General features: G+C 36.5%; 1 protein-coding gene across 4 annotated transcripts in view; it reads right to left on the reverse strand.

Moving 5' to 3' along the window:
• Dhc64C (dynein heavy chain, cytoplasmic) overlaps positions 1 to 17,506 on the reverse strand; it is a 244,593-nt gene that overhangs the window by 63,588 nt on the left and 163,499 nt on the right. For all 4 annotated transcript variants that reach the window (XM_083114055.1, XM_083114054.1, XM_083114053.1 and 1 more), the window contains 8 exons: positions 15,929 to 16,122; positions 14,691 to 14,952; positions 13,346 to 13,537; positions 11,945 to 12,125; positions 11,283 to 11,527; positions 10,687 to 10,895; positions 6,230 to 6,389; positions 4,133 to 4,334 (listed from right to left, as the gene is read on the reverse strand). In XM_083114055.1, the coding sequence (XP_082970181.1) occupies positions 4,133 to 4,334; positions 6,230 to 6,389; positions 10,687 to 10,895; positions 11,283 to 11,527; positions 11,945 to 12,125; positions 13,346 to 13,537; positions 14,691 to 14,952; positions 15,929 to 16,122 (1,645 nt within the window). The remainder of the gene's footprint in view (positions 1 to 4,132; positions 4,335 to 6,229; positions 6,390 to 10,686; positions 10,896 to 11,282; positions 11,528 to 11,944; positions 12,126 to 13,345; positions 13,538 to 14,690; positions 14,953 to 15,928; positions 16,123 to 17,506) is intronic.

Consider the following 17,506-nt stretch of genomic DNA (forward strand, 5'->3'; position numbering starts at 1 on the left):
TTGATTACAGGTAAATTTGGCAACATTACATCAATCATAAAATTGCAGGATACTAAAATGGCGTCTTCGATGATGTTAAAGTGCTACGAAAAAAATATTTTTTATCGGTTCGTAATCACAATTACCGCAAAACCATTCAGGAATAGCCCCACTGAGCATTCTCGGTAAGGTTAGGTTAGGCAAGGCAAACATAGTTAAAATTTGGGCTCGAAAAACGGGTAGCCCAACAAACCATTGACGGATAGCCCCACGAACCATTCAGGTACAAAAAAGGTAAAGTGTTCCCCTGTGCATAGCACGACGCCATGAAGGCGTATAGGGGGTGTGAGGGTAACGCCCCACACTTTCTTGATCCGGTCGTGAGTGGGGGTGATGTGATCAGCATCACGCCCCTGACCGCCTTTACCCCCCAGGGTTTCCCCCAGGTACCCATGTTATTCGACGCTGGGTAGGCACCGGGGCCGCTTCCAGGTACGGTTAGGTTAAGTTAGGATAGGCAAATGTAAATTCGCTCCTTCATTAATTGTGGAAGCACCGAGCAGAAAGATTTGGTAAGTAAATGTGTATATTTTATCTTCTGTTTTGCATGCTCATGAGGTGATAATTTTTTTAGTCGCTTTACTTGGCGTAGGGACATTTGGTCAGTTGTAGGGACATTGCCGAAAAATGGTTAGCAACACTGTCGTCTACCAGACGTAGTGAGTGTACCGTACCCTCATGTTCACTTCTGTTTGCGTTTATCAGTTACGCGTGTTTTTTTATACTGTGTTATTGCTAGTGCTAGTGCTTTATTGTGTGTTAATTGTTATTCATTCATTAGTTATGTCGTTAAACAAATATAGTCTTGAACAGAGAGTTTTTATGTACGATAATTACGTGAAAACGAATTCTTGCAGAAAAGTGGTCAGGGAATTACGATAGACAGGATCTCTTGAACCTAAGAAACGTGTTGTATTGCTGTTAAAGGAGGTCATTTTCAACATCTCTTATAACACAGGAGGTTAGTGATCATCATTATTATTACTTTTAAATATCATTTTACGCTTTCGGTTTGCTTTATGCGCCGGGATGCTGTCTTCCCTTTCTGACAACTGACGATAAAGTAACGATGTCTAATCTAAGATTTTCTGTCAGAAATAAGGTGCCAGAAATATTTGTATTTGGGAGGACACCTTTTCCACACACACACAGCATCCTTGCGACAAGGTACGTGCTTATTTCAATTGTAATTGTAACTGTAATTGTGAAAAGTGGAAACATTACAAAACAAGCGGTTTCTATTACGGACTTCCTGAACGCAATTTGCCGGGACTTGTTGCATGAAGAGTCCGCCGAACGGCCGTCACGCTGGCGGTGAACGACTGAAATAACCTCCCTGTAGTAGAAAGCATTAAAATGGACAAAAGATTTGAGATTCAAATCGATGAATCGGTGGGTGTCTCCGATGATGCCGAGCTACTTTATATATGTTCGGCATTTTGACGTTAAGAAATGTGCTATTAGTGATGAAATTCTGGGATGTAAACAATTACCGGAACATACAAAGGGAGAGGATTTTTAAAATTCTTAACAATTTCATAACATTAGAATTAAATTTGTCGTGGGACTCATGTGTACGTTTGTCCACAGATGGTACTGCTTCACTGACAGGTCAGAAAACCGGTCTTGTTGCTCGTATTAGTCAAATGAACCTTCAAATAATTTGGGAACATTGCATTATACACAGAGAAAATTTGGTCGCGAAAAAAATAACTCCTGATTTACACGAAATGCTGAACGTTGCTGTAAAAGTAGTCAACTTAATCAAGTCGCGTGCACTGAACTCCCGTATTTTCAAAAAAAATGTGTGAGGAGATGGGATCCGCACACACTCAAATGTTTATGCACACCGAGGTGCAGTGGTTATCACGAGGACGCATATTGACTTGCCTTTTTGAACTGAAAAATGAGGTAAAATGTTTCCTTTCAAAATTAAAATCTGATCTGGTGACATATTTTGAGAATGAACAGTGGCTTTGCCAACTAGCTTACTTGACGGATATATTCAACAAATTTAACGATCTCAATCTTCAACTCCAAGGCTTCGACAAAAATATTTTTAAAGCCCGTGAGAAAGTGAAGGGATTTTATAAGAAAGTATTACTTTGGATTGATTGCATTAATGAAGGAAATATTGCAGTTTTTCCAACTGTGTTGGAATATTGTGGACAAAATGATGTTAGTACTGCTGGTGAACTGGAAATAACCAAATTCTACCTAGACAATCTCAAATTACAGTTTTTTAAATGCTTTCCAGAAATTGAGAAAGACAACACACAAGATTGCATTACAAATCAGTGTTCCACCACCGCCATCAATTCCTCTGATCTTTCTGTAAAATTAAAAGGAAGTCTGCTGGAAATGTCCACTGATAGATCACTTGAAATAAAATTCGAAAATGTGTCTATTTGAGAGTTCTGATGTTACGCATGCAAAGAGTATATTGAACTTACCGACACTACCATCACATGCCTTCTTCCCTTCCCCTCCACTTATTTGTGTGAGCAGGGTTTTTCTGCATTGACAGCCATCAAAATGAAACACAGAAATCGCCTGAATCCAGAATCACCACTGATACTCGCCCTAACAAAGATTCAGCCACAAATCTAGGAGCTGGTGTGCAGAAAATAAGCTCAGCCATCTCATTAACAGGTAAGAAATATTAAAGTTCATAATATATTTTTGCTATACCCGTAATTTTCCTTTTTATAGTAAAAATGTATTATTTAATAGGTAATGATTTGCATAATTTATTTTAGATGTAGTTATGTATAATCTGAATTAAGGATAACTTGGGGGAGGGGGGGTACACGCTTGAGTGGAAACGTTTCTTTAGGGGTACCCGGAGAAAAAAGGTTGAATACCACTGGTCTAGTTCGTCAATTTGGAGTCAAGTAGTGTATTTGGTGTTTGCACCATTTCCACTACCTTCCGGACCGGTGTATGTGTGGTGTATGATCATGTGGTGCATGCTAACTAATCAAATGACCGTTTAAAGCAGCAGACAGGCATTTGTTGAATCTTCTGAACTTGAACACAGCTTTCAGTCTAGTTGGTAGAATGTCATTTGGTTGCACCACCCTGACACTGGTTGGCCGCGGTGGCTCAGTCAGTAACGCGTCTGACTACCATGCTAAAGGTCCCGGGTTTGATCCCCGGCCGGTTCAAATCTGGGAACTTTTCTAACGATGGAAGCGGCCCCGGTGCCCACCCAGTGTCGAATAAGATGGGTACCTGGGGGAAACCCTGGGGGTAAAGGCGGTCAGGGGCGTGATGCTGATCACATCACCCCCACTCACGACCGGATCAAGAAAGTGTGGGGCGTTACCCCCACACCCCCTATACGCCTTCATGGCGTAGTGCTAAGCACAGGGGAGCACTTTACCTTTTTTACCTTTACCTTTTACCCTGACACTGGACAAACCTGCAGTGCAGCGAACTAGACGGGGCTATTGCTGTCTTATTCTAGCTACAAGTTTTAAAAAGTGTTTTAACAAACAAAATGTACAATAAATATAGTTTGTAAACAAGAACAAAACTGTACAGGAGTAATAATGTCTTAATAAATTGATTGCTTTATCTTACTTTGCTTTTCTGCAACTTTTGGCTAATTGTGAAAATGAAGATTATAAGGATGAGTTGTGATAAAATTATGTGGATGAAGGGTCAATTACAAACATATATGGACGTCACAACACAAGCACACAGAGGATTATACTGGCTGTGAGTCCAGATGCCAGACCCTCGCTAGTCTGAAAAATGTAGTCCAAGGTGTACTACGTGGAAGAGAGGCTGACATTTGGGTGTACACCCCTCAGTCTTAAGAAAAGAAAGTCAAAAATGAACATACAGTGAAAAAGGCAAGTACTTCTGAATGGGATTGTTACATTTCTACATTATTCTGTATTACACACACTAAGAATCTGTAATATTATTGGTAAATTTTTTGATGAATGAACACACCAATATTTCTGATAATTTCCAGTAAATAAATGGAAGCCATCCCTAGCATGTGGATTATTATTATGAGCAAATGCATTACACCCCATTGGTTAACTCTACCAAAGACTGTACCAATACTAATCAGTCTTACCTTGCTGAGCTTCAATAACAGCAGGCTCCACCTGTGCCAAATCCTCCATCACATCTTCTTGCTTCTGGGCAATCTGGACAGTCTGCTTCTCCAACTCAGCCTGAATTTCCTGGCTCTGGACTTTCTTCTTCTCAGCCTCCTGCTGATCCTTCACCATTTGACGGAGCTTGGCATTAGCCGCATCGTTCTTTGCTTGCAATTCCTGTATAACAATGGGGAAAATATATTCTATTCGCATTTGTACTTTTTACATTTTTACATTGGTTCTCTCTCATTTTACGCTTATTGCAACAATGTGGATGAATGATGATTAGACGCATTTGATGGGAGGGACAGTCACAAAGAAAACCACAATCTACAATGCAGAGAAAGTTTTCTTTTTTTGCCAGGAAAAGATCGGAAACAGTAACAGTACTTCCCCTACTTTTCTCAACACATGAACAGGGAACCAGTCTATAGTTTTGTAAACACATACATACCACGTGTTTCTTGGTTTTCCAGACAAAATCATTAGGGGCATTAGTGTACATCAACATGTTTGAAAGTAGGTCACTCTATTTTAGCTAATCTCGCACACTTAAAATCCCACTTAACGAAGTTTTTTGAGTATCAACTTCACATGGAAGGGTAATAATGTGACAAGAAACTGAACAGTAATTGATTGATTGTTGGGTAGAAAAGCAACTATCTGGGGTGAGTTTCTATGCAATACTTGAAATGTATTGATTAATGATTAACAAAGAATTATTTTCTGAAAATTCATAATATTACAGTGCAGATAATACATAATTACGGTAAAATATAGTAATATATTATTTCAAATAACTATCTACTAATGAACCACTGGACACACTCAAGAAATTGCAACAAGAAAAGTGATAAATACCAATGACCACTCATTGTGGTAATTTCTAAATAGAGTACTGCATTGGACCACTTTCGCTCGCTGAAACTCGATCGTGCTTCGCTCGAATATATAGAATATCAAATATCATTTCAACGTGACAATAATCGTACAAATATATGTGTAAAATTCATGCTGGTAGTTTCAGTCCATAATCATCTATTCATTGTATTGATAAGATAAACTAAATTACATTTTAACATGGAGATGATGACTATGTTCACTTTAGTTTCAATTTCACTGAGTCTTTCACATAACAAAGCATATTTGAAGGTCCACTACAACAGACAAATTACGCCTGTACGTAAACTACTGGGCTTCGAGCGTATACCGACAGTTTGGTTGTCGAGCAAAGAAACAGTTGATTCCGTAAGCCATCTAGCGTCATCCATGCAAACTATTAGATGCTCGAGCAAAAAAGCCTCGATGCAGCACTATTTCTAAATAATAAAAAGCTCAAAATGAGCCCTTTTCCCACTGTATATAATATAAAATTTCTACTCTAACTACCAATAATACTCAGTATCAAACTGAAGCATTAGTACAATCCATCCACAACAAATTTAAAATTATTTCTTTGTTTGTTCAAAAACCTACTTTGCCACACTACTACAAGAACATTTGGGTTTTCCAGAAAAAAAAAGAATAAATTTCCCCGACATTTCCAGAATTTCCAGACTGGTATATACCTTGGTAACTCAGGGCTAAAGGGTATTGCTGCATTCTTGGATTTAAGCTTCCTATGCTTGCTTTTCAGTTTCCCCTATGAAAATGAATTCTCCACAGACCACCACTGATCTTTGCACATGGCTGTCCGTAAAACTGGTGGGAGGAAGATACTACTTCCTTTAACGTTGTCCACTGTGTGTATATATATAGAACAAAAACACTTCATTTCAAATGGGGTGAATTTTCCAAGTGTTTATTAAATGGAAATTTTTTGAAAATCTTATAATGAATGGTAAATTTTGAAAAAAAAAAGTTTTATTTTTCCTATCTACTTTCAAAGATGGCATAAGAAAGGCATAAAAAAAGCCTCTCTCTCAAACAGAATTTCCAAGCGAAGTTTCTTTCAAGCAACAGAATCGAAAGTTAATTTCTGCTGAAATGATAAATCATGCAAATTAAATCCTTTGGTAAAGGAACTTTGAATTGCACTATGTTTTCCAACATCAGAGAAGTGAGATTCTCACCTGTGACTTTACAGCCAAGGACTTCTGCATTTCTTCTACCTGCTCCACAGTCTCGGCAATTTTGTTGAGACCAACGTTCAGATGCAACTGTTGCTCCTCAAGGTCAGAACGTTTCTCGTTGTAGAGCTTCACAAAGTGGTTGATGAAATCCAAATAATGCCTAAAATAATAATGTAACATTTGACAATACACCACATTACATCATTTCCATTTCAATAAGTAGCAGAACTTAAAATAGTTGTTTTGGCATGTACTAACTTATATTACTCAAGCTTTCACCAACAAGAATCAATGTTGCTGCCCAGTTGACAAAGAATTAAAGATGGCCACACTTCCTGTTGGCTGTTTGTTTATTATAATATGGTTGCCATTTGTTTATCTGGATTCAACACAGAAATACTGCATTTTTTCTAGGTAGTTCTATCCAATAATAATTGCCATCTTTATCCAATATCAGTTTTTCTTGTATGTACGCATTGCTTGCATTATAGAATTATTTTCCTGTAGTTTACGGTTATTACAAGCATAAGAAAACAGTTTTTCTTTGTGACGTTTCAGGAGAACACACGCTCCTTTCATCAGACATTTATTTTCATTTTGACTAAAGATACAGTTATAACAATGGTTAGTAATTTTTTAAACAAAAAGAATCCGTTATATAATGGATGTTGTCAATGTTACATTGTTGTAATATAGCAACTTAACAGTGAAAAAAGCAGTCTGTTTTATTTTTATTTCAGATTTCTTTTAAAATTATGAATCCCAAATATCATCAGGTAATTCAAATTCATCATTGTTTTGGCTCGGGTACCCTTTTCTACACCCTCGAATTTTCGCACATTTCAAACATTCTCGTTACAAAAATTAGTTCTTCATAATAAACGATGTTTCTAAATAGCGCGGAAAGTAATTTTTTAGATCTACATGCTACGAAACTTACGTTTTTTATGAAATTAAAATTCCTTGCGTAACGTCAAAAAGGTTTTTCACAACTTTATGATGGCGAATGATGCATTCATGTCACAGGCGCAAGTCTGAAGATTTCGGATGATCGATTTATGTCACAGGCGCACGTCTGATTTTTTTCTTTTTCTTCTTATGATTGACTTGTGCAATAGGAACATTTGCGATTGCGATATGTTCTCTGTGCGATATATTGGTACATTGGACATTTCAGACATTCGATTTCATTTATGAGACTTCAGAAATTGGAAATAATATTTTTTTCGCAACTGCATGCCGTAAAGGGGAGGGTTGTTTTTTCTAAATGACTTGTGGGATGGGATAATTTGCGACTTCTAATTTTTATGATGGGAAGGGAGTGGAGGTTGGTATTCTGTGGAAAAGGCCAACAAGGAGTTTGAACGTAGGTGTTACTTCATTTTTGGACTTACAAATTGAAATTCGACCCACAATTCAATACCTGGCCTTGGTAAAAAGAGGTAAGTTACCTTCTTTGGTTTAATTTTAGCCTTCATTACAGGGAGATGGTCTGCTGCCCCACGAACCATTGGCGCTAGGCCCACGAACCATTGGCGCTAGCCTCACGAACCATTGGCGCTAGCCCCACGAACCATTGGCGCTAGTCCCACGAACCATTGACGCTAGCCCCACGAACCATTGACGCTAGCCCCACGAACCATTGGCGCTAGCCCCACGAACCATTGGCGCTAGCCCCACGAACCATTGGCGCTAGCCCCACAAACCACTGACGCTAGCCCCACGAACCATTGGCGCGTGGATAGGTTAGTTCAGTTAGGTTGAGATCGATAGTTAAAATTTGGTGTCATGTTAGTATCACGATCTAGAAATTGGAAATAATTGCGAACCATTTCAAACTACAAAATTTCAACTTTAAACGGCTGTACAGTCGTAAATACTTCTTTCCGCGCTCCAATTTTTTTTTATTCACAAATAGGATCAAATAATGTTCATAATGAAAAAAAAAAAAATTCAAAATTCGAGGGTGTAGAATAGGGTACCCGACCCATTGTTTTCACAAAGTCTCTTGATGTTTTCTGTTACATTAAATTTTAAAGATGGTGGCTTACTCCATTTGTGAAAAAGAAAACTCCATACTGGATCACAAAGAAAAACTGTTTTCTTATGCTTGTAATAACCGTAAACTACAGGAAAATAATTTATCCAATATCATAGTAGCTAGCAAAAATGAAAATTTTCCAGATATGTTTATCATTGTGATTTTTGCTTTGAAACTTGTTTTTATCAATTAAATATATAGATCCGTTAATTATTATGAACATCCATTTTCACACCTTTTTTAAAGCATATTTCATTCTAAATGCACAAAAACACCTGAAAATACGAAGAATAATTTAAAATTACACTCTGCATCAAATGTGTTGGGTGCTACAATCACGTGCATTTAGCCTTCAGGCTAAGGTAACAGATTTACATTATTTCATCATATCAGATCTCCACAATATAAAAATGACAGAAAAAGTTCATAACAATATAATCTTCATAAACCATACACAATTTTTCATTTACTAGGAGATTTATAGTGTTGTAGAAAATGCTATTTTTTTGCTTACATTTATAAGTACACAACATCTGGAGAAATTTGTGTTGCATATAGGAATTCTATAGGCAATGCCAATGAGACTAAGATCTATAACATAATAGACGATAACCTCATCTTCACCAACCTTTCCAATAATTATGATCGTATTGTCAATGTACTTTAGTTATCAATCAGATATCAGGACTGCAAGTTTTACTTTGATATTCTTTCTAAAATGAGTGAATTATAAAAGTGAAAATTTATTACAGAGATTTGAAGGAACCATTACTTTGCACAAGATGGAGAAACATAAGAAAAAAGTTTCTGAACTGAATATTTTTTGGGAGTGGAATCAGAAGTTTAGAGCTTTTACTTATATTCTTTCACTACATGAACAACAATGAATGAATCTAAATAGTAGGGATGGGCCGATATGAAATTTTGGCTGATACCGATAAAGTACCGATATAAAATTTACCGATAACTGATATTCTAGAGATCCGATATAAAATTAGAAATGGTCCTTGAAGAACCTGAAATGTTCATTGATCTCCTTAATAAATGTGTGTTTCGAGGTGACTGTAGTGCAAAAGAAGTTAAATATTTAGACTATTTTTTTTTAAAAGTAGGGCATCAAGATTATCCATAAAAATTACAACAAAATGGTAGAATTTTGCACTAAATTACAAGATATTTATCAATATATCGGATCAGTAAAATAATCTGTAATTTTACCGATAAACCGATATCGGCTGATACCGATAGAGTACCAATTAATCGGTCCCATCCCTACTAAATAGATAGATAGAATGAAAGGAAGGAGAGCCAGAAGAGCTACATAGCAAATTAGTAGAAAATAGGAAATGCACATTAGACACTGGAAAAGAAAAGAAAAATCACAGCAGCAGACTGCATCTTAAGTAGTGAAAAATAGAGAACAGAAATAGATGTAAGCGTTCAACCTTTAAAACATCCATGTCCAGATCTAAGATATAATCAGTATCGCAAAAAGTGGTTATCTCACCAGGCTCATCAAGAACTGTGAGTGGTAGGGTTTAGTGCGGTGATGTGGAGGCAAGGTTAGGAGAAAAAAGGGTTGAGGGGTGGAGATGGGGTTGGTTAGGAAAGTTACTGAGTGGCATGGTTACACTTATGGTTGATACTAGGGATGGGCCGATATGAAATTTACTAATACCGATAAGCAATATTCTACCAATCCGATATAAAATTAGAAATGGTCCTTGAAGAACCTGAAATGTTCATTGATCTCCTTAATAAATGTGTGTTTCGAGGTGACTGCAGTGCAAAAGAAGTTGATTATTTAGACATTTACTTTTCTAGAAGGAAGGACATGGAGATTATCCATAAAAATTACAAGATGGCAGAATTTTGCACTAAATTATAAGATATTTATTGATATATCTGATCGGTAATTTTACCGATACACCGATATGCCTATATCGACCGATACCAATAGACTACCGATTAATCGGTCCCATCCCTAGTTCATACATAGGCCCTCTGCCACCTTTTCCATGATGAGATGTTGATAAATTGGGGGTAAAGGGTGACTGATCACTACCCAGAAGCAAAAAGAACTTTCTCGTAGATCTAATCCCACAAGAAAAGGAATAAGTTTGACAGTAACAGTTTGTTTTCGCTAATTCCAAAACACAAAAACACATGGTTGCTAGTGTAGCAGCCATTTTGTTCAACTGAAGCAATTGTAGCTCATATCGAGTTGCACTTTCATCCCACCTCAATACTACTTTCCATATTGTATGTGTGTCTGCTTATCAGTTCAGGTTCTATAAAACATTGAAAGTGTATTTCTTCTAGAGTAACCTTGCACTACATACTTAAAATTACATTTCTATTTCAAACTTAGTCAATCGTTGTTATGATTAAATCTAAAATGAAATGAGATGAGCACCTGGGTGTGATTGACATAGTTCTGCCTCCTCTCTTGGCTAGACGGGCATTGGCCTTGTGCAGGGTTTGATGTACATACACACAAGCATTAATAACAGCATCTCTATGGGTAGGAGAGTGACTGAGACCAGAATAAGCAGCTGGGAAGAAATCAGGTGCCTTCCAACTAACTCTGTCCAAGTCCACACGGCATGTGAATGCACGTCCAACCTGGCCAACAAAAACATCGAAGAAATTTTAAATAACATAATATGTAGACATCAAGGATTAATATTAATATATTTTGTGGATGTGCTGTCCCTTCAGAAAACATTCACAAACTTTAATATTACTGTGCTTATTTACCAAAACTTATATGAAGGAACATCATGTTCTACAATAAAAAATACAGTAGAAAAGAAATAAATAACTGTCAACATAACATCCAATTTAGCAATAAGCATCTGCAATGTTGTTTTTGCTAATGCTTGTTATAGTAGAAATATACAGTAAAACAATAAAATAAGTCCAGCAGAAGTACATACAAAATTCAAACACTTCCAAAATGTTATTACCTCAAAAAACAACAACAATAAAACACTAATTTCTTTAGCATACCTGGAACAAGGCACCATCAGACCAATCCCCAAACCAGTTGAGAACGCATCTGTTGAACAGGGCAGGTGAAGTTGCAGCTCTGTCCTTCAAGCCTTCTGATGATGGATTCATGGTGAACACAACATGAAGATTCTTCATCACCTGCTGGGTGAACCACTTGTACAATTCATCATTGGAGTCAAGCATCAGTCCCTCACGTTGAGCACCTTCTTTGCATTGTGTCATCAGGGTTGTGTACTCGTCCCCTAAAAAATGATTAACATTTGTTAGAGATGGAACGCTCACAGCCAATGATAGTGAATATACAAGGAAACTGAAATAATTTTAGGAATGATAGTTATTTTAATATTGTAATTATCTCAATTATCTCCTATGTAAAGAATTCGAACCATGAAGATTGAATGTATGATGCAGGTAAATGCAAAGCATGGTTCCACTGTAGTAATAATACCCAGAAAAGAAAAAATGGGCCTCCCAATGGTGTAGTGGTAACGTAGTCGCTTTGTAATCAAGGGGTTCCGGGTTCGATACCCGGTGCAGGTACAGTGGTTCGGAAGCCACTTTAAACTGTACCTCCAGTTCCGATTAGCCTTCCTGTGCATAAAGTGGACTTAAAACTTAAAAAAAAAAAAAAAATCATCAATCAAAAGAAAAAAACACACCTTCAAACAATCCTGGAACTTCTCCATTAGCTAACAGTGTGTTCATTCTTTCCAGGAAGCCTGATTCCAGCACATTAGACTCATCCAAAATGAAAGCTATTTTCTCATCCTTGCAACCTGCTCGGCGAAGAACAGATCGTAGGTCTTCATCAAAATCTTCTCCTGTATACTTGTTGTGGACCTGCAGAACAAAATGCCACAATAACACATTAATTTCCCAGTGTGACAATGATTTTGCAATGCAAAGAGTTACTCAATTGTATACCTGGCATAAATATGGTATTTGATTGGGTAAGGGAAGTGTAGGGTTGGTGTAGGGTTGCATGGCAAATGGGGAATTCACGAGTCTTGCAGTCTAAATATGGGTTTCAATTCATTTTAAATTAAAAATTAAAACAACAAAAACCACTTGATTTGTGGATAAGTGAGTACTTACTTAATAGTTGCATAACTTAATCCGTTGTATAATGGATTCTTTTTGTTTAAAAAATTGTTAACCATTGTTATAACTGCATCTTTAATCAAACTAAAAATAAATGTCTGATGAAGGGAGAGTGTGTTCTCCTGAAACGTCACATCGAAAAACTGTGTTCTTATGCTTGTAATAACCGTAAACTACAAGAGAAATAAGAGTACTTACTTTCAGTACATTAATGAATTAAGCCAATATTAATATTAATTAATATTATTAACACTAATTAATTTAATATATAAATTAAAAGTGATGAGAAGTTGCAGTAGGCCTGGAAAGGACATTAAAAACTTCTACAGATATCCAAGTTGTGGAAATTTAAAGGTCAGACGTTGGCTTGGCACGGAATGCCAAGGACTCAGGTTCCGGTCTCTGATTCGGCGACAATATTAACATGAAATTTCAGCAAGTTATACCAATCAACGTACTGTGGCATCACATGAGTTTTATCATTTTCAATTTATTTTGTGCTCTAGCATATTATGCAATGTGTAAATGTTCAGTTTCATTAATATGAACACTACTGAACATGATGTGCTAGCAAGGTTTTTGTACATAATTGTATAACATAAAAAGGTAGAGCCAATATAAAAGAGCAAAAAATACTTTAAAATGCAGACATTTTAACTACTTCTTGTGAACTCTGTCAAAGTGAAAACTGAAGAATGAATGTCTTCAAATTGGTGAACAAATTTTACCATGGGCCAAAGTGATAGAATGCTATGTGGTTCCTGAATCTCTGTGGGGGTTAGGTGGTACTACTCATATTTGAAGTTCAACATATTTACATTATGTTTACACATGAAATGTAACCTACATTTGCTGATTGCTGTACAACAGAAAAAGTTATGCAAAAGGTAGAGAAGTTTGATGAAACAAATTAAGAAACATGCAGTAATAAATTAAATAAATGCATGAACGTAACTTACCTTGATTTGGAACACAGAGAGACCATTCATCCAAGCTACAAATCTTGACAGGGTGGTCTTTCCTGCTCCAGATACACCAATGAGCAACAAATGCCCCTGTGGCTGACGGAAAATACGATCTATTCTCAACACATGGTCAAGAACCTCATCAAACAGTACAAGAGGTACATCCAGCTCTTCCTCGTAGAACACCTACACGGAGAATAATTCATACATTATATCTATCTTCACATCACAAAAGAAAACACACACAGAAAAACAAGTAAGTAATCTCCATTTGCCTTACTAACATTCAACCAGGAGTGAACCGATACTGATGCTTAAGCGTTGTTATTGGGCAATACCAGTGGTATCAACTTCAGGAAATATGTATTATTATTTGGAATTGCATCACTGATACCAGCTTATACTTGCAGAGTGTAATTATGCAAATTACTGAAATTATGCAAGATGAATTTATATTTTTTCAAAAGAAATGGATTTTGTTTCGATAATCATCTCATGTGAAGTTATGAATAGTTTCAAACAAAACTACGGTGAGGTTTGGTAATAGCTCACTGGTTCAAAGTGATATCGGGTCAGGCATATTTGTGTGAATAAAGCATAAAACATTTTGGTAGGAATCTTTCAGGTTTAAATTAGGTATGGTACATAAAATAGAATCTTGATGTTGTTAATGAATACAATAACTGAAATAATGTACTGAAAAGATTTGGACGACTCACAGTTTTCATGTTTGAAAAGAAGAGAGACATGGTGGTCGAGTCGTTAGGGGTCTGACTGCCACACGGGAGACCAGGGTTCGATTCCCGAGGTGAGTGATCCAAGGTCGAAATTTTTCCAGCCTTGCAGCAGTTCTGGGGCTCACCCAGCCTCTAATCAGTGGGTACCATGGGGCAACCCAGGGGGTGGGGGGAAAGACAGCTGGAGCATGGTGCTGATTACATCACCTCCAAAATGGCAGAGGTCACGAACGTGTGGGGGCCTACCCAACATCCCACTAAATGTGCCTTCATGGCACGGTACTATATGGGGGACTTCAGCTTTTACCTTACCCAATAAAGCACAACTAATTGCTGGTTTAAGTGTTTCTGAGCAGCTTTGAAACTTCAGTGACAATTGACAAGTTACACGTAATACAAAGGCTTCACACCAAACCAACAAACATGGACCCCTACAGTCTGTCACTGAACAAATGCAACCACACATCGAGGCAACATGGTGCATACTATTGAGAAAACAGCAATACATGGAACTTGTGTTACTTCGGTATGAAATGTGTCTGAAGGTTCGTTTCAGAGTGTAAGACACCATAAAGAAAAATGTATCAGATCCACAAACATACCTTAAGCCTTGCTTTGACATACTCCCGCAGTTCCTCTCTGTCGACTGGAACATAATCCTTCGAGAGCCAGTTGCTGTACAGGATCGGACGAGATAAAGCAGCATCTTTGTCTACACTTGGGAAATGCTTCAAGGCAACTGCATCTATGTTCTCATTGGTCCAACGGCGCTCTCCATCATCTACCAGCCTATCCTGGAACAGTCTTAGAGCCTCATGAGCCCACAATCGTACAAGACCTTCAACTGGCAAATTCTCCAGAGGCCTAAGGGTAAAAAAAAATAATAAAGACAAAAATTTACAACTAGGAAAGAGAATGTTATGTCAACATTATAATATTCACAATAAAAAAAAACTGTTATTAAATATTGATGGAGTTATTCTGAATTAATTCCCCCTGATGGCACCTTGCTTGTTACTATGATTTATACTTTTATTTCAGTTCAAATAAAGTAAGTGTAAAATATTTATGTAGCTTTTAAGCACAGATATAAAATGTACAGTTAGCAATAACTAGAGGCACACATTTTTTTATGAAAACACGAAAGTGAAATAACACATTGTAATCTTAAATTTTCACGTTTTTGATACGTGTGAAATGAACTGCAAAATGCAAAACCTCTTAAACAGGAAATTTAGGGTTTAATTACAGACACGACACCTTCTGAGGTCTGAATTATTCTGAGAGTTATGCAAATCATGGAAAATTGATTAATTCTACTGTAAATATTTGAGAAGTAAAAAATGGACTCCTTCACACAGGAATAAACTTAATACTCTGATAACTATATTAATGTGCTATTACAAGTGAAATGTTAATTTTGTGTAATAAGTGTAGTTTTTAAATGAAATTTAGGTTTTTATTCATAATTTTAACATGGAAATGTCATTTTATATGCCACTTTTGATCCTGAAATATGCCGTTTTTGTACCGAAATCTTGATCTTTCATTCGCCATAAATATATGGCTACACCGAATAACCAATTCAATATAAGATTATTAATGGCCTCCATGTAGAACCGCAATGATTCATTCACCTACTTAAGCTTCCAGCAGATGGCTGGTATGTACCACTACCATGTGACAGAAACTAACATATCTTTTTTGTCTCTTGAAATGAAAATATGACATACTTGTATTACTATGTTTTAAAACCCATACAAAGCAATCTGCTTCACACCTACTAATTTTAATTTTGTGTTGCTTCATTCTTTTTTCAAGTGATTGAGATCATCCTTACCTGATTGCCTCACAGATTCCTCTAACCCATCGTGTCATTTCTCGAGGGGAGTACACGTAATGCGGCTGCATATCCTGAGTGAACCTTTCTTGTGAAGCCAAGTAGAACTCGACCATTGCATTGGTGAGAGGTTCTGCATAGGCTCTTAATGGTGGAATCAATCTCAGCATGGCTCTACTGAACGTTCCATAAATCTAGAATGGAAAAAATTCATTAGGCAGACGCACACACACACACAGCTGAAAAGAACATGTATTACTTTCACATTGAATTACTTGGAAATTGCAGGAGGTAAACTGAAAATTAAAATTTAAGTCCTGATTATTGTCTTTGAAATGCACAATGAGGATCTTCTTCCACCATAACATCAATGTTACACCATTGACTAACATTATTTGCAATCATAGTTTTAAGAAAAACCAACAATTACATTAACCTTCATATCTTAACAATTACACCTGCACTTACACACCACACAATGCATACCCAACACCCCCCACCACCACACACACATTACTGTTGACTTATCCCTAGACCTCGGATTTTTTGGTTCTAAAAGTGTGCTTTTAGGTTCCTAAAATAGGCTCAAAAATAGGTTCTAAAAATCTTAAATTAGGTTCCAAAAATCCTGAAATAGGTTGCAAAAAGACTTAATTTGGTACAAAATTTCTGAAACATACTGATTAAATACAATCGTTAAAAACAAAAATTTCACAAGAACCGTAATAACCAAATATTAATTTTCTAAACAAATTTTCATTTCTTTATATCATTTTTAAAATTATCTACAAATTATTATAATACTGCACTTGCGCTGTTAGAAAATGTTACTTGTTGATATGAAAAATGAATTACGAATGTATAAGTTGCTGCACAATATCAGGGTGGCTACTCACTTTGAATTCCGGGAATTACATGTGAATTATTGGCTCCGGAAATTATGCATGAATTTTGGCAAAACATGAAATAAGGTACAAGCGGATGTTTTCTCTATTCCAATTTTTTCTCCGTAGACGTGAAAAATTGCAACTTTTATTAATCCAAATCCCATTAAATTTATACATGTTTATAAATGTCCTGAGGCAAGTTTCTCTCAGTTTAGCTTTTTTTTTTAGGAAGAAAATGAAAGCTACATGGAAATAAAACTAAATTTTCTCAATCCGTTTACTTTGTTAGTGTCTTTTACAGAACAATCTATCTGACAGATGCAAGATTATTACAAATCTTGAAGTTGATTAGGTAAATTTTTTGGTACATTGAAATCATACAAACCCTTTATATTGTCAATATTTTTGTGTGTGGAAGGGAGGGTGAGAGTCTGTAATACGTAAGGTTGCGATAGAGAAAAACATCTGCTTGTATCCTTGAAGTTTTGGAAAGTTCACCTTGAAAACCAGGAATTATACAAGTGGCCACCATGAATCTTTTTGCGTTATCCACACTTGAACTCCACCTTTTGTCTGTGAGGATCATTTCATGTGCTGAAAATTATCTTTCAACAGAAACATAGTCAGTAGTGCAAATTTGAATGCTGAAACATTACTTCCCAAGGCGTGAATGCCAAGAAGGACCAAACTG

This window comes from Lepisma saccharinum, chromosome 28, assembly GCF_977018435.1.
Source record: "Lepisma saccharinum chromosome 28, izLepSacc3.1, whole genome shotgun sequence".
Taxonomy (NCBI): Eukaryota; Metazoa; Arthropoda; class Insecta; order Zygentoma; family Lepismatidae; genus Lepisma; species Lepisma saccharinum.